This window comes from Amborella trichopoda, chromosome 7, assembly GCF_054954075.1.
Source record: "Amborella trichopoda isolate Santa Cruz 75 chromosome 7, AtrichopodaSantaCruz75HAP2 v2.0, whole genome shotgun sequence".
Taxonomy (NCBI): Eukaryota; Viridiplantae; Streptophyta; class Magnoliopsida; order Amborellales; family Amborellaceae; genus Amborella; species Amborella trichopoda.
In genome coordinates, this window is record NC_142342.1 from 25533647 (window position 1) to 25552274 (window position 18628).

At 35.1% G+C, this 18628-nt stretch overlaps 2 protein-coding genes across 16 annotated transcripts in view; both read right to left on the reverse strand.

Moving 5' to 3' along the window:
- Window positions 1-1350: 1350 nt before the first annotated feature.
- LOC18426788 (putative transcription factor At5g28040) lies at window positions 1351-7098 on the reverse strand. Of its 2 annotated transcripts, none has more exons than XM_011622323.3 (2): window positions 4145-7098; window positions 1351-1591 (listed from the first exon to the last, which is right to left on the reverse strand). In XM_011622323.3, exon 1 carries the CDS (start codon window positions 5392-5394, stop codon window positions 4165-4167), a length of 1230 nt encoding a protein of 409 aa, XP_011620625.1. In that variant the 5' UTR covers window positions 5395-7098; the 3' UTR covers window positions 1351-1591; window positions 4145-4164. The 2 variants fall into 2 exon arrangements, with proteins under 2 accessions (XP_011620625.1, XP_006833491.1); XM_006833428.4 differs by having other exon boundaries at window positions 1351-1644.
- Window positions 7099-12080: 4982 nt separating this feature from the next.
- Window positions 12081-18628, reverse strand: part of LOC18426787 (coiled-coil protein) — a 126372-nt gene continuing 119824 nt past the window's right edge. For 10 of the 14 annotated variants that reach the window (XR_016059945.1, XR_016059944.1, XR_016059942.1 and 7 more), the window contains 4 exons: window positions 17208-17327; window positions 17023-17100; window positions 16297-16347; window positions 15895-16208 (listed from right to left, as the gene is read on the reverse strand). Coding sequence is in view for 6 of the 14 variants with exons in the window: in XM_020662703.2 (XP_020518362.1) it covers window positions 16095-16208; window positions 16297-16347; window positions 17023-17100; window positions 17208-17327 (363 nt within the window). In the remaining 8 variants the exon portion in view is untranslated. Of the gene's footprint in view, window positions 12160-13259; window positions 13810-15894; window positions 16209-16296; window positions 16348-17022; window positions 17101-17207; window positions 17328-18628 lie in introns of those variants that run through there. The other 4 variants (XR_016059943.1, XR_016059947.1, XM_088872833.1 and 1 more) reach the window with 2 other exon arrangements.

Genomic DNA, 18628 nt, shown 5'->3' on the forward strand with positions numbered 1-18628 from the left:
ACTAAACCCCGTATTTCCCTTCCAGTCTTCTCTATAACTTCGCCTTTTCTCTTCCTTCCTCCATTGGACCTCCCATCCTATCTTCCCCACGGTTTCTCTATTGTTTCTCCACGTTGCCACTGTTTCTAGCCATGGATCCTGAGAAGATGGTGAAAACTCACGGAGAAACCAGATCTTATGGCCGAAGGATTGATTCTTATAAAGATCTAGTGCTTGATCCTAGGTTTTGTGGGGACATTTATAAAAATAATTTCTCCATATTTTAGTGCGAGCAGGATTTCTTAATGTTTGGGATTCAATTTGCAAGTGTATTTTCAGGTTCAATGATGATGCACTTTCTCAATGATCATAATGATTAATGAAAATGTGGTGATCACACCGGTGTTGAGTATTCCTTTGCATTCATGCTTGCTAGTGCTTGTTATCTGATGACTATGGCGGAGTAGGAAGTTTCTTCTCACTCATTATTCTCTTTTTTGCTTTGGATCTAAGATTCAAGCGTTGAAGTTTAAAAAATGGTGGACCAGGAGAGCTTTTCTATGTTTTTTTTTTTAGAAGGTTAAGACTTGTAAACTCTGTTAAAACGGGAATATAAGAGTCCTTTTTTAGTGCCTTTTCCTGGAACAGATCAGCATTCTGGTTGGAAAAGTTCTACTCTTGAGATCCAGATTTGGATACAGGTCTTATGTATAGTTTTTGGATCCAGATCTAGATCTTAACATTTTGGATCCAATCAGATTTGGATCTAGATTCGGATCTTGATTTGGATCCCTTCTGAAGTATTCAAATCCAGTTCCAGGTAGATCCAAACCCGATTCTCAACCCCATCCACAACTGTAGATCCCTCTACATCTCTCTCTTTTTGGTCGACATGTATTCATTTCATTGGATTATACGTGTCCTCTATTGGTAATTAGTTTGTGCAATGTCGATGAAAACTTGTGCTATGCATGACAAAGCGAGATTTCTTTTGTTCAAATTCTTATACATCGATTTAGAAGTTCTATAAAAGATTTGGGATTTATTTTCTACAAAGAAAGCATTAGAGAATGTCAGCAAAGCACAATGTTCATTGGTTTTTTCATCTGAATGTTTCCTTCTAAAATATTGGGCACCAAATCAACAGGGGATTGGAATGGCAAATGAGACGCCACCAGGCTTGGTTGGTGGCATCATGGGCATTGAATTTCATGTTCAATGCAGTCACCAAGAAATCCAAGCAATATGAAAGATGTCACCATTACAAACATCCAAATTCATGACAAGCGCCAGCAACTCTCTCTCATCTCTCTCTCTCAAATACCCAGACACACATAAACAACAAGAATGGTTAGAAAATTTCGGCACATAGAAAACATAAAACCAATTTTTATTGCTGATAAAAATCAGATTATCAAGTCAGGCATTATGAACTGCTACAAATTGAGAAGCACAAAATGGCAAAACACGAGATATATCCCTTACAATATTTTTGGATTAAAATATGACATTGTCTTGCTCAGTTTCTTGAAAAAAAGATTTGTCTTTGTTCAGCAATAGAATTCAAAGTAACCCATCCTTCTTGGACCTCTACTGTCAACACTTGGAGAACCTACAAAAATTCCAAGCAACAACCGATACTTTCCCATTCAAAATCAGCTAAAGCTGCAAAACAAATACAATCCTTATATGAGAAAAATAAAGACATTTCTTTATATGAGAACATAAAGGAAATTTCCATGTAAGGAGAGATGGAATCTTGATATGCAAAAGAAATGCAGAATCCTCCTCATCATGCTGATTGCATTAAGTCATTCCTAGTCTATAAAAAATAGAGATAGAGCGACAGTTGCTCATGGGAGAGAGAGAGAGAGTGCCGATTGCGTTATGTCATTCCTATTTAATAAAAACTTCAGAGAGAGCAAGAGTTGCTCGAGAAAGAGAGACTGTTGCCTTGGGTTTTCTGCCTTTGTAGCGAGAACTCCAGCCTACCACTCTTTTATAGAGGGAGAGAACTGCTAGTGTAGTGAGAGAGCGAGAGAGTTTTGAATAGCACTGGGAAAGAGATATTGTGGGTCTCATTGGTTCACCAGTTACCTGCTTGGGAGCAAGTTAACCGGTAAAGCCCAATCCTATTCTTGGGATTAGATCCAGGACCCAATGGTGATCCTTAAGTGTCCTATGCCCCAAGGTGTGGCAGAGACGGATAGGATCATTACTCATTATATAAATTAGATATTTCTAAAAATTATAGAGTTATTATATAAATAGATTTTAGATAATGTTATAGATTATTCTAGATTGTAGATTATTGATATAGATAAAAAATAGATACAGGGATGTTAGATACCAAAATGTTTTATGAAAAAAGTAGGACAAATTATTCGCTCATGAATACCGAGTCTGATAATGTTATTTTTAAAAAAAAGTTTCATAGATAAAACTAGTATAGAAAATCATGATTTTAATCTTGTAATTTGAGAAATATATTTTTCTCAAATTGAAAAATTAAAAATTTATTATACCGAATTATAATGGCTGCCTACCTAATGCAACTCACCTCCTATATCTACCCAGGCTTGGGACAGGTTATGGGAGAGTTTAAGGTCCTCACCCTTCTTAGACCATTAAAAAGGTCTACGAAGAGTAAATAAAAATCAAACAGATTACTTTTAAATTGCTAAAACATAGGAGAGATCAACATCTAATGTTCTAGAACCCGACGGCTAGGCGCCCAAGACACCTTCGGCTAGAAAGTTGTCCTCACCCTTCTTAGACCATTGAAAACGTATAAGAAGATTAAATAAAAATCAAATTACTTGTAATTTGCTAAAACATAGGGGACATCAACATCCAATGTTCTAGGAAACAGTCTGCCTGGCACCTAGGCGACGAAGAGCCCTCTGGCCGCCGCCTAGACCTGGGCGCTCCATTTTGGGCTCCATTTTGGGCAATTGTACTTGGGCAGGCAAAGGAGATAATTTTGCCCTTTTGGGCAATTGTACTTGGGCAGGCACCCAAGCGGGTTAGGCAGGCAAAGATAATTTTTGACCCAAAGAAGGGCAAAGGAGATAATTTTGACCCTAAAAAGGTTTAAATACGTCATGAGGGTTATTTTCTAACCCCCAAAGTTAAAAGAACACTCTCATAAGCACTCAACCTTTTAGCTAATAAGAATCTAAGAATCAAAAGTATTTTTTATGGTTTGAAGAATCTTCCTAAACTTTTCTTTTATAAGCCCTCAATCTCTTAGCTAATACCTATTTCTGAGAATATGAGAATCAAGAGTATTTTTTGTGGTTTGAACAATCTTCCTAAACTTTTCTTTTTTCATTGGAATTATTTTCTCATATGGAGTGTCAGAGACCATTACTGATACATACCCTATCAGACTTTAAATTTTTTTGAAAATGGTTTGAATTTTTGAAATTTGAACAAGTTTATTCTAATCATGAGATATGTCATATATTTATATATAAAAAAATGTAACAATATTTCCAATGCAATAAATTACAAAATTGACACAAATATATGCATATATGTGCGTTTCCACAGTCAATATATATGCATATAGCTTGAGGTTTTGGGCACCCGTTTGGGTGCTGGGCCTGGCCAGCTGCCTAAAATCCATCATGCATAAGGAATTGGGCTTGGGTCAAGGCGGTAGCAGCTAGGTTTTCATAGAACAACATCTCAAGTTCAATTCCTATTTCACCATGTCAAAAAAAAAAAAAAAAAAATCCATCATGCATAACAAAAAGATATCATAGAGCGAGGCACAGCGAGAACAAGAGAAAGATTGCTGAGGCCCTAACAATAATGTAGTTTCTTTTGTTATTTTCATTTTTTGATGATCCTATAATTCTGTTGTAATGACCAATTAGCATTTATATTGAAGTAATCTGTGAAGTTCTGTTGTAATGACCGATTGGCATTATATTGATGTAATATGTGAAGTCTTAAGGAATAAAGATGTTATTGTTTGTTAAAAAAAAAAACAGAAAGGAGATGCACCATATTGAAAGACAAGCCAACCATTATAAAGCAAAACCATTAAACCGAAAACATAAACAGAAAAAGAAAAAACAAACCCATTAAACCGAAAACATAAACAGAAAAAGGAAAACGAGTCCAACAACAAATCACAAATTAATTATAAACTAACCTTTGCATCTATAAGTGGAACTATGAACCCATCGACTCAAGCGTTTCCACCATTAACTTTGTTTGCTCGTGCACCAGCTCCACCCTCTTCAAGTAGGCATCCATCTCCAACATCTGCTGCTTCCTCCACTTCTCCTCCAATGTCTTCAACTTCGATTTATCCATTGACCCCAATACCCTCTTCGCAAGCCCCTGCCCCCCAACAAACCCTAGCCCACCGAACTCTAGCATAAATCCAGGGTGAACCCACTCACTAACCAACCTCAAGTCTAGATCCATCAGTTCGGGCACTTTACAACCCTCCACATGGTTCTGAACATTCTCCTTCTTAACTGCCTTTGCCTTGGAATTGTGTCTCATCTTTGTGTGCGAAACAGGGTTTTGGGAGTTGTTCTCTTCGAATTCAGCGTCCTCTCTAGTTTTCAGATCCGCCCAAATCTTCTTAGAGATCTCATAAGCCTCCTGCTCCTCTGGGGTCCTGAAGGTAACATCTTTTCCTGCTTCCTCCCTCCCAAGATTGTTCTGGTACTTGTACCTGAGCCTCCTGAGCTTCTCAGAAACCTGAGTCTGAGATTTATTGCCGTCACTGTTAAGTGACTTCTGAACAAACTCGTAGATGGCCGCATGGTCTTGAAGGCCGTTCGGGTACTTCTTCGAATAGTCGAGGAACCCTTTGAGAAGATCGATCTCTTCGGCAACATTCCAAATCCTGTGAACAAGATGCCTACCACCTCCTTCAGGATTTACCTCGGAGAGCTTCCTCTTTTTGTGATCATCTTGTCCAGATTTCGTGGGTTCAGATCGTTTCGAGGGAGGAGGCTTGGTGGGCCTGGACTTAGGGGAATCAGTGGGCTTGGAGCCGGGCTTGGCTGAGTAAGAGGTGGGCAGGTTACCAGAGTTCCCTTTGTCTTTGTCTTTGAAGGAGGAGCGGGTAGTGGAGGACCGGGCCTTAGTGGGTGGCTTCGCCTTCTCACCCTCGGATTCTGATTCTTCATCGTCTTTGATTTTGGAGGAGGAGTGAGCCTTAGTAGGTGGCTTCGCCTTCTCACCCTCGGATTCTGAATCTTCTTCATTATCGCCTTCCTCCTCCGATTCTTCTTTACCTTCCCCAGATTCCTCATCTTCAGAGGGAGCGGATTCCGCGCGACGGACTGTGGGCTTAGACTCATACTGCAATTTATCATCCTGTTCAGAGGAGGAGCAGGAACTCTCAGAGGAGGAGGAAGACGATGACTTCGTCTTGGGGGCCATGGGAGGTAAGATTTCAGTTTCTAGGTTTAGGGGGCCATGGGAGGGAAATTTTCAGTTTCTAGGGTTTAGCGTTTGGCATAAGAAAGAGGAGAGGCAGGGGCGTTGTTAGGATTCGGAAAAGAGGAAAGTAATAATTGGTGGGTAAAGGAAACGCGCCGGAAGTGCAGACGGACACAGAAGACGAGGCGCAATAGGGAATTACCGCGTATGTACTATGCAGATACCTGCCAATACTAAAATATTTATTCTAAATAAAATAAAGTAAAATACTATATTTTTTTTAGGAGTAGTGATACTCCACACCCATGTATGCAAAATTTTTTACATTTAAAAGATTACAATTAAATTTGATGGAGACCTTTAAAAAAATTACTATATAGATGAGGGATTTGGCTTTATTAAAAATCTATGTCAAATTTAATGGTGGTCATTTGAAGTAATAGGGTGTGGGAGGGTCTCCTAGGACCATTACTCATTTATTAATATTGGAAAAAAATACGTAAGTATCCATTATATTATTTTTGGAAAAAGTTTATATAGAGCTTAGGCTCCAAACAATCACATTAAAGCCCACTTCAAAAATTATACTAGAAGAGATTGTTTTGATGCTCAAATATCATCAAATTAATCATCTCGACTTTAAGATGCATGGACATGAGAAACAAAAATGGAATTCAAGTTTTAGAAGTAGTGCATTTTGTAACAAATTTTTGGACTGTCAATTTTCAAGATTTTCAAGTTTTTATATATCTTATTGATCTACACTATTTTTGAAGCTTCAAATTTAATAATTAAATATGAAAATATATTTTAAGGCAATCAAAAAATTTCCAATACTGAAACCACATTTCTCGATACTATTTGAAGGTGTGCTTTATTTTGATTGTTTAGAGCCTCGGCTCTATACAAATGGCGCCCATTTTTTTTTAAGACGAAAATACATGTCTGTTGTTTGAGTTCATAATATTTTTTTAAAAAACAAGACAAAATTGCTCATTTTTATCCTTGAAAAACCAAAATTTTTAAATATCAATGTATTATATATGGCCACCTATTTAAACTTGGGTTTAGATTGGCTCTTTGGTTATCATGCATGCCCCTATGCATTCACGTTACAGAATGGGCATGGCTTTTCGGTTACCATGCACTCCTCTACACTTTCATGACAATGGTTTAAGTCCCGCCATACACAATCTATTTTCTTAATAAATAAATAAATATTTTTTATTTTATTAAAAAGCAAAAAAAAAAGAGCATGATTTGATACTAAAACCTTTTAAAAAAATTCATATGTTTTATTTAATAGTGATCCTCTGGGGTCCTACACACATAAGTGTGAGAGGGTCTCATAAGATCATTACTCATATTAAAAAGAATTAGAGAGAGAAAGAAAAGATAAACATAAAAAGAATTAGAGATGAAAGAGATAAATATAACTAGAATGAAAAAAATGATAAAATGTTGTATAATGGGTTTTAGTTTTTACAGTACTTAAACTACAGTAATTGGCGTCACGGTCATGGCTAGAGCTTTGCGGTACTTAAAGTACCGTAATATTACTTGAAGTTACTACGCTATTTTAAATACAGTATAAAATGATATGTATTACAGTACTAAGACTGTCACGAAGGTCATTTTGGTCTAAAAAAAGTCGAAAATGAGGAAAAATGGTGTAGACGAGATAAACGAAAGTTTAGATTTTTTTTTTCAATTAAACTTAAATTAAAGTATATTTGCGATAATTTCCCCTAGCTTTTACCTTTTGTGTTGCAAAAAAAACTGCCATTTTCCATCTAAACTTTACCTTTATACTTGTCAATTTGTAACGACTGATGAGAGAGTGTTAACCTTTAATAAGAGGTGCACACAATTTTCCAACGGTTTAAAAAGAGGATCGGTGGCTGGGATCGGGCACTTGAAAAACCTATTCGGATCGGCCAATCGGGTGAATCGGTTAGAATAACGCTTCAAAAAAATCCGAAAAAATTATTAAAATTCATTATAAATATTGTTTTTTAGGAATTCAACAAGAAATGAGGATATTACATTAAGAATTTTCATTTCTTTGCATGAATATGCAAATATTGATATGTTATTTCCCTACATGAACTACTATTTATCATTTAATTTACATCACACAAAAGGATAAACATAGAATTATCATGGAATTAGTATCAACATATATGGACTACAATAAAGCATACAATTAGTAACATACGATCTAAAAATAAAATGACAGACGACGTCGTTCTTCTTCTTGGTCACGCTGGTGCCATTGATTGAATTCGTTTGACAATTCATTGATTCGATCTAAAAACGAATCATCAATATTAGCAAGCGTCTTACTATACCCAAATCCCTGAGTGTTAGTGTTCTGTTGTGTTCCCAATCCAAAATCCCCGAAGCTTGTCCATCCTTCATGCTCACCTACACTGTCGTACTCATCCCTACACTGTTGCTGTTAGGACTCGATATGTAAATAATATGGCTGGGATAGGGTGGCCTCAGAAACATCATCTCTCTCATTTTCCCTTAGACCCCCTTTCCACTCTCCCTCATTAGGTGCAATATCACCGACATCTCCGACGAATTGTGGATACGTTGGCTGGCTGCTTCCTCTTTCATGCTGCTCATCACCTTCTTCCAGATCTTCCTCACCGATAGCCTCACGGAACGCTCTCTTGTGTAACACTGGTTCCTCCTCTTCTACTACCCATTGGTCTACTGTGTCTGCGACAAATATTGTGTTTAAGTCTATCGGCCCATAATCTTCAAGCTTCCTTCTTATTTGTCGCTCTCGAAGGTTTAAGTTATAATGAACGTAGACTAGTTTATCAAGCTTCTCCGAAGCGAGTCGATTCCTCCTAGTAGTGTGCAACCATTGGAACGTACTTCAGTTGCACTCACAGCCAGTAGTAGAACATATATGGGAGAGCACCTTGATTGCTATCCTCTTTAGGTGAGGTGCATCAGTATTATATATCTCCCACCATTCAGCTGGATTAAAATGTAAAAAGCATTGTAAGGGTAAGAACAATTTATAAGATTAAATATATGAATGAACAAAATATTAGCGAGGGGATAACCTGGATCCATCTTAGTTCGAGAATTCCTGGCAAGTTTAGTTCCGAAAGATCCTATAGCATCCTTATACATAGCAAGCTAAAACAAATATATTTCGTTTTAGTGCATTATTCCTCACAAATATAACAACTCAATGAAGTTTTTACCCAAACATTAAATAATACCTCTTGTATTACTGCTACTTGGTTTCGTTGGCTTCTCTCCAGTCTTGCAATAATGTATCTGACCCCTTCCATAATCTTGTGGGATGTTCAGGTGTCAAATAGAAAAATTTTGGGTTGAAGTAGTAACTTAGAAAATATATAAATAGAAAAATGTCTTTTACAATTTCATAAAAAAATGATTTAAAATGAAACATTTTAATGATATAAATATATATTTCCTAGCATAATGAATTGGACGTCCAAATTTGGTGTTCCACCTCCTTTCTATAATCTCGATCACTTTACTAGCAAAACTACACTTCTCCCTAATAGCTGATTTCGCCCTCTCGATACCTTCATAAAGGATGCCCATGGTAGCTTTCTTGTCAGCATCCACCATTCTTAACACCGTGACCAAAGGGGCAGTGGCCTCTACAACACTAGAACATCGAGACCAGAACGTCCTATTTGAGACTATGTCGTCCACTTTTATATGGGTACTGGACTTCGAGAGGCGGTCATTTAACCGCTCTTCACAGGTAAACAATCTCTTTAATGCACCTTTAGATTCCCGAATGGAGTCCACAGCTAAGTAATCGGTCGCAAAGCGGGTTATGACAGGCCTGATTATCTCTTTTTTCTTAGAGTATTCTCTAAATAGAAATAAAATTTTAGAGTGGTTGTATATAAATATCGACACCAACCTTGCTTCCTCTAGAGTCTCCTTCACAATTTTGATCTCACCGATCTCCTCTAACATAAGATCAATGCTGTGTGCCGCACACGGGGTCCATACTAGATGCTTCCTCTTATCCGTCAACTTGCTACCCGCAGAAACACATGCACGCGCATTGTCCGTAATAAACTGGACTACATGCTTTTCTCCCACCTCCTCAACGATCTGATCATATAGTCGTACGTAGAAGTTTGCATCCTTCTTCGTCCTTGATACGTCTTTGCTAGACAAAAAAGTAGCACCTTTTGGGGAATAGGCCAAGAAGTTTAAAAACTCTTTTTTGTTAACTTTATTCAACCAACCATCACTCATGATGCCTATCCTTGGCCAACTCTATTTATATTCTTCAATCCACTTTGTAACTTCCTCCACCTTTTCATCTAATATTGGTCCACTGAGCTCATATGCCGTCGGGGGTTTTACCCCGGGCCCGGCTCTCTAGATTGTACTGACCATAGGTGGAAAATATGGGCTATTGGGTGCATCAAAGGGAATCCCTTTATCGTAGAACCATTTACCAACATATCTCCCCAACATGTTTCTTGTACCTTTAACCATGCCTTTTAAGGTCATTTGTTGTGACTTAGGCTTTGAGAGAAATGGGTCTATACGACCATGACCTGCAATACTGGCATTTCTAGGTAACCTAAAAACAATTTCTTCAACGTCTGATTTTTCTTGATACATATTACCACCAACCCCTCCATACATATTTGAGTTGGGCCCGCCATGCTTGTCTGAGCTAGGCCCACCATGCATGCCCATGTCATAACCACCAGGCATTCTAAACCCGCGTTCCCACTGGTATGTTTAATGTAAACTTATTCTTGTGGTAATCTCCAAGTCATTATTATATTGCTCTTCTAGATCATTTTCGCTTGATGGTGTATATAAACTAGCTATCTCCTCATTCATCCTCTGCCTTGCAATTTTTTTTCCTTTGGTAGCTTTGAGAAATGCCGTCATCTGCTTTTTTACATTATTAAGAACACTATTGCACGCAGAAACATCTCCCTTAACCCCTGTCAAGTGTTGCTTGAACCTATGTACCCCACTACTTATCACTTTTTGGCAGCAATTACAAATAATTTTGTCTTTTTTGTTGGGATCAAGTCTGACCCCATGGTCTTCTGCAGATCTTGCCATGGTTCAACTTTAAAATGTAAAAGGTTACAAATTAACCTGACAGTTGAACATGAAAAATAATCACCATGTGTAGTGATAATATGTAGGGGTAGTTCATGAAGTTATATTTTATTAGTTAATGCAAAATACTTCTATTGACAAAAATATTTTAATTCCTACTGGGAAAAATAATTTATTTATGCAACATTATAGATAAAAATAGCCTATATCAGCCACTACATAAAGAGCAATATATTTTACATTGATATAGTATCAATAAAAAAAATATTTACAATAGTATAGTAATTCACAATGCCAATACATATGGACTTGTCACAAATCTTCATTTCGACAAATATTAATTAGTTCCTACTGAGAAAAAAAAATAAATTTATGCAACATTATAGATAAAAAAAAATATGTATAAGTCACATATGCCAAATATTCATACATCTCAATTACAAATATGTAAGATAATATAATAAAAAAAACAAACTCCAAACTTGCCTACAACTTAATTATTAAGAACATACATTTTTTGCATTAAAAATTTAATAATAAAATTGATAAATGCAAACTAATATAATTATCATACATGATATTTTACAATGATATTCACTTTAATTCCTCATGATAATACAGTTTAACAACATGTATTTTTTGCATTAAAAATTTTAAAAATTAAAAATTTTAAATTTTTTTTTTTTTTAATGCAAAACTGCATTAAAAATATAATACAGTTTAACAACATGTATTTGTTAATGTAATTTTTTTCATTAACAACAAATTAAAAAATACAGTTTTGCATTAAAAATATAACAACATGCTACGATTTTTTTACAATGATATTCATTTTAATTCCTCATGATAATACAGTTTAACATGTATTTTTTGTATAAAAATTTAAAAAATTAAAAATAATTTTTTAATGTAAAACTGCATTAAAAATATAATACAGTTTAACAACATGTATTTGTTAATGTATTGTTTTGCATTAACAACAAATTAAAAAATACAGTTTTGCATTAAAAATATAATAACATGTATTTTTTTGCATAAATAATCTATCAACATGCAATTTTTTGAACTAGAAATTTAACAAAAAAAATTAAAAATATTATTTAATTCCTCATGATAATCAACAACAATTTTTCAAAAAATCACGATTTCTCAAAAAAACTGATCATGAATAAATAAAAAAAAAACCTAGTTCTTCACAGACATCAGTCATTCAATCTCAAAAATCAATCTCAAATTGAATAAATCAGATAAAATTGAATACATGAGATGATAAACAACACTATAACGAATCAAAACCCTATAAATTTACCACATTCTTTGCAAAATATTTACTGAAATTGTGAAAATGGCGGAAAAAAAAAAAAAAACACAGTCCACTTTTTTTTTAATAGACATTACTCTTATTTTCTATAAAATCCAACTCAAATTGGATAAAAATAATTAAATTGAGTATATCTAATGATAAACAATACTACAAAGAATCAAAACCCTATAAATTTAATACATGATTTGTAAAATATTGACTGGATTTGATCGCATGGGGAAAAAGAAAAAAAAAAATTGAGTTTTTACCTGTTCTTCGTGCATCCGTGCCTTCTAACTCAAAATTGATATGTATTCCTCCAAGATAATCACAAATTATTACAATCACTCAGCCTGAAATTTTACAAAAGATGAAGCTTTATTTCGATTGAAATCGTAAAAAAGGTGGAAAAAAAAAACAAAAAACAATCCACTGTTTTGTTAACAGACATCACTCTTATTTTCTATAAAATCCAACTCAAATTGAATAAATATAATCAAATTGAATATATCTAATGATAAACAACACTACAAAGAATCAAAACCCTATAAATTTAATACATGATTTGTAAAATATTGACTGGATTTGATCGAATGGGGAAAAAAAAAAAAAAATCTGAGTTTTTACCTATTCTTCGTGCATCCGTGCCTTCAAACTCAAAATTGATATGTATTCCTCCAAGATAATAACAAATTATGAACACAAAATTCTGACCAACACTCTTAAAATCACTCAGCCTGAAATTTTACAAAAAATGAAGCTTTATTTTGATTGAAATCGTGAAAATGGCAGAAACCCTAAAACTTACTCTGCGAACCAAATTTGTTGATAAAAAACGGTGGTTTTTAATTCTTTTTATTGAGTGAAAATGATTCGAAATTTGAATTAAAGCCTGTAATATTCGTTCATAAGGCTGAAAACGTTGAAAATCGATAAAAAAAAAGACAAAAAATCAAAATCCCGTGAAGAACACTCTTCAGCCCGTGTTCTTTCGGGTGACTCGCGATTCTACTATTGGGACTCGGACAAAATCGCGAGTCTACTATTGGGAATCGCCCGGTTCTCTCTGGACACGGGCGATTCCCGTTTTTTATGCCGATTCGACGCGTTTTGTAGTGATTCCCGAGTCAAACCGGGCGAGTCCGGTTCGACTCGGCGATTTTTTAAACACTGCAATTTTCACATGGACCATCGAAAAAAAATTGCCCCATTTTTCTATTTGTGCTTTCGAGTGTTTACAAAACCCAATATTGGTGAGTCCCCACCTTGAAATATTCAATTCTTGGGTAGCCCAACATAAAATTCTTTTTTTTTTTTCTGAGTGTAAGCAGAATGAGCACCATGTAGATTATTTGGCTAAGGCTAGCCATCTATCCGAGTTCAAGGAATTCATCATTAAGCGTTGCGGTTAACTCGACCAAGTCTTCCTCTCTCTCATGACACAACCATCACCTTTGACAATCTAAATTATTTTAACGGAAAATTACAAAAACCCCCATCAAGTATACTATCTATGCAACTTACCCCCAGCTAATCTTTCTTCTCATTTTTTTCCCCACATTCACCTTTCTTTGCAAAAACCCCCAAGGTAAAAAATAGTTATTTTTTGGACAAAAATGCCCTTCCCTACAAAAAAAAAGTCAATTGACGATCCCAAGTAGCGTATTGCCGGAGCGACCAATTCAACTGCTAGAATGATGTGGCTCCAAAAGGTGCACTGTCGAAGTGCTTGTCATTATTGCCGGAGCGACCTATTCAACTGCCAGAGCAACGTGGCACCAGAAGGTGTGCTGCCGGAGCACATCTTTGTACAGCCGGAGCACATATTTGTACTTCCGGAGTGTGTCCTCATTGCCAAAGCGACTTATTCAATTGCCGGAGCGCTATGCCTCTAGAAGGTGTACTGCCGGAGCGAGTCCTTGCATTGCCGCAGCGTGTGTCTTCATTGTCGAAACATTTAAATGGACTGCCGAAGCACATGGGGAGAGTGTCGTGGGTAAAAGCTACAAAGAGAGAAAAAGGGGTAGTTTAGTCATTTTTCTCTTTTGTTTTGAATTTGGGGGGTTTTTGCGAAAAAAGATGGTTGTGGAAAAAAAAAATGAAAAGAAATGTTAGCTGACGGGTAAATTGCATAGATAATATATTTGAGAGTTTTTGGTAATTTTCCCTTATTTTAAATAAGAAAACCTTTCTTTTCTTACTCCCACCTACTCCCTCCCCCCACAGAGTGCAACATACAAGTTAAAAAACTAATTATCGATAACAGTGAAGAGACAGAGACCATGCACCCCCTACATTTGGAATTGATTAACAAGCCAATGAGGTACTTATTTGTTCTTAGAATTCAAGAAAATAAAAAGCCATGGTACATTTATGGTTTTTGAAAAACCAAAAAATTGAGAATTTTGATTTTTGAAAAATTGAAAATTTAATATTTTCAATTTTTGAAAAACAAAAAAATTGAGACTTTTGATTTTGAAAAACTAAATATAAAAAATTTGATTTTCTCAAATTTTTAAAAACAAAAAATTTACGATTTTCGAGTTTTGAAAAACCAAATAGGGTAGTTTCATCATGTTTTTCTAAAAAAGTGTTGTGATGGAAAAAAATAGGTATAGAAGTGATAATAGAATCTATATAGTGATTTTGTTAATAACAATTAAAAAATAGATATATGTGAAAATTTATCTAATTATTAAAATTATGGGATGAATGCACGAACTTCCTTGAAAGAATGAGCAAATCTCTTTCGGCAAGCTGAAAAAACAAGGATAGAGGAAAAAGAGCGAAAGTAATCCTCTTGCCTCGGCACTTGAAGCAGCAATCCAGCTGGAATGGCTGAATCAATAATTGAATGATTTGAATCAATACATGATCTCACACGGACTACTATACATAATTCCTGATGGTAACCGCTCAAGTAAGATCGGGTAAGACCGATTCTCCAAGGTACGACGGAGACTCTTTCCAACACGACACGAGAATGGTGAAATAGGAAGGGGAACGGACTGCCCTTTCCTTTGGCCATGGATTATTCATTCCATTACTCTCAACCTTGATGGACACACCAGTCTCTCGCACGCAAGAAGATGCAGTTGCGTAACAGTTCCGGGGAGCCTTGCAACAATGGGACTGTCCTCAAGCCCATAGATGGTGAAGATAGGGAGTTCCTGGTGAATGGGTATCGACTGAAGCCATATTCAAAAGCCTTGACCAACGCAGTGGAAGGCTGTCTATTTATTAAAGCATTATTCAATCAAATATAAAGTTTATTTCATCATTATAATTTTATCAGAATTGATAATTTGTCTTTTGAAATTTTAATTTTTAAAAATTATGCTTATAGAAATTATTATTAAGGAAAAAATTTATGTAGAGCCGAGGCTCTAAACAATAAAATCAGAGCCCACCTCAAAAATTTCACTACACGAGGTTGTTTTGATGCTCAAATATCCTCAAATTGATAATCTCGACATTAAGATGCATGGACATGAGAAAAAATGGATTTAAAGTTTTAGAAAGAATGCATCTTGTAACACATTTTTGGACGATCAATTTTCAAGTTTTCATAGATTTGCTCAATCTACACTATTTTTAAAGCTTTAAATGTTATAATTAAAGATAAAAATATATTAAGGCCATCACAAAGATTTCTAGTATTGAAACCACACCATTTGAAGGTGCATGTTACTTTGATTGTTTAGAGCCTCGGCTCTATACAAACCGTACCCCTATTATTAATAGTAGCAAGTTTATATAAAGTTGCAACCTTATTTGCAGAACTAAAGTTATAGTAATTTACATATCTATTTTACTTTGATGGTGTAGATTGAAAACTAGTTTAAAAAATGTGTCATGTATTAACATATCTTAAAATATTTGTCAAATCTACATCATCTAAATAAAATGAGCAGTGTAAAGTATCACAACTTTATTTTTATAAGGTTGCAACCTTATACAAGCTGCACCCTTATTAATATGATTATAAAGTTAACTTAATATATATAGATCTTTATCTATAAGTTTTTCCTAGACACAAGGCACAAACATGTGAATGGAGATGAAATGGATGAAATATGAAGCCACTCTTTCTTGAGAATAGCATACGGACATGGCATATTGACCTCATATAAACAAATATACAGCAGTAGAGAATGCACCAACAAAAGGAAGCATTCAGCATCTGATATACATATTCTACAGAACAAAGAAAATGAGGGGAAAAAAAAAAAGAATGAGGAGTTACCATAAAATTCTTTCCCACCAACAACAAAATGAATAACTAATGTTAAGAGTTGATGGCTTCTATCTTTTCCAGCATCTCCAATCTTGTCTTCCGTTTCCAGTTATTCATTGATGCAACCAGATTGACCAGACCTATGACTTGATTTTTACTATATTCCTGCAATACAATAGTAGGTAATATCCTTAGGTCTGTCAATGGAGAAAACATGCATAGACATATCTCAGAACAAGAGATCAACTCTTACCGGATGGGACCGTGCCCAGTGTACATACTCAGTTTCAGGGAGATAATAGGCCTGTCAAAAACAAGTTTTGCAGACGGTAAGTACTGAAGTTCCCCGCACGTATCAATCATTATTAAGATGCAAGTTGACATGGGAGACCTTCAAAATTATTATGGCAGATTACAAAATCCCACAAGGATTATGATGCCATGTTCAAATATGAAATATAAACAAAAAACCAAGATAAGTAAATAAATGTCATTATTCATCTATCTATTTATACACCATCTTCTAAAAGTACACGAAAAGAAACTTTAATATTTAGGATCAACAAAAGTTAAATATTCATAATTTTGAAAGTGTTTCCTATCATTTATGTTTAATCTTTTCTTTCATCAACTATAAGAAACTCAAGATCATGAGATGCAATTACTGATGCCTATTGCCACAAATATCCACCTAAAACTTGTTTTACTAAGCAAATGACAGTTTACTAATGCTTCAATATAAGTCTCTTATTACATGTATCATCAGGTTGCAATTTTGCAGAATAGCACAGCTCTTGTCATATCCAATCCAATGTAGAAGGAAAATTGCAAGGAAAATGGCAATGACTTATGCATCTCTACCTTTCGAATGGTAATTGGAAGGAAATTACGGTTCTACTTAAATGCTAAAACAGGTTTCTTTCCATAACAATTTTCTTCCATATGAACATAAAGAAGAAATGTAGCCCCAATATCATACCTTAATAAATGATTCGACAATGTGCATCTTTGGTTTCACATTGATAGAAACAAAATGCTGAAGTCCGTTAATCAATACCTGTAAATAGAAGCATGAAAGTGTAAACAGTTTAGTAGTTTAAGACGAGAAAACATGTACATATGGAGGCATGACACGTTAAAGTGATAACAAGCTCCAGGAGAGACCTGAAGATCTAGCGACATTAGTGCTCGCCCTTCATTTGTACATCTCTTCACTCGTGATAAACCTTCAATGAGAGTTTCTGCAACATTTTCAAGTCCGTATTCTAATAGGACATCTTGAATCTGTAATTTGAAAATGTTATGTCGTTGTTAAATAAATAATGATATGCGATTACTTATCATATACAAGAAGGTAAAAGCATACCAAAAATGACTTTAAGAACTCTTTCAGTTCAAGTTCTTTGGAGTATGCGTAAGTATCCCTGAAGTGCATGTTTTATCATATACTGAGGAAGGAACCCCCACAATATTTCACAAAACTAATCATACAAGAAATATATAACATTTGAGAAGAAAATGACTCAGGAAACAGACAACATGACAGTCAATGGAACCAAGACAAAGGTACAATTCTTGAAATTTTCACTTGGACTTTACAATATAACTTCAAATTTACATGCAATTATAATACATACGACACATTTTGCCTCAATTACAGCCACATAAGACCAAGTTACAGCTACTTAGAAACATCTAGATACTCTTGAGAACAAGGGCTACAATTCAATTTGGGTCCCTTGTCAAAAATACTACCAAACTATGGAGATCGAGTACACCACATAAAACTAGTGCTTATAAAATTTCAGCACTATATAAAATTACAAGGCAAACTTATACATGAATTTTGAATACAAGAGACATCAAATCTCAATCTCCATGTTAGAAACACATAAATTCTCAAGCACTCAAAGAAACATGATCATGGGAAGCCTTAAGGAGCTCATGCTGCCCGATTTACTGCCAAGGTCATATATATATACCATAAGAGTGACATGTTATGGCAATTCACAAATTATGGCACGTCATCAACACAATGGGAAGAAATAGAATCTTTAGCTACAGTTAGAGTGGCTCTTTAATGGAATATTATCATAGAGTGAAATGTTATGGCGATTCACAACTTATGGCACTTCATTTAACACAATGGGAAGATAGCATCTTTTATCTACACTTAGATGGCTCTTTAAAGGAATATACATGTTATGGCGATTTACAACTTATGGCACTTCATCAACACAATGGGAAGCAATAGCATCTTTAATCTACACTTAGAGTGGCTCTTTGATGGTGAAAAGACTTTTGAAAATTGGGATCTAATTGCGGGAAAAATTGTAGAAGAAATGGAGGCCTAAAAACTCATGAAGTAGGAAGAAAAGTTAGGCATGGCATGGGAGAAATCAGACATAGTTCTCCTTTGCAAATCTCCAAAATAGACCATAAATAAGGTGATTTAATTAACTGATATAGATCCCAAAATGAATTGAAAACGCATGGAGAAATTCCACTAATAAACTCAATCAACTATAGATCATGCCCTTAATCACACAGCTCAAACTTAGCTCAATTCTTCATCAATTAAGAAG

Bases quoted from the DNA above. Each gene is read 5' to 3' on its own strand.
- LOC18426788 (XM_011622323.3), bottom strand. From the start codon at position 5,394: ATGGCCCCCAAGACGAAGTCATCGTCTTCCTCCTCCTCTGAGAGTTCC.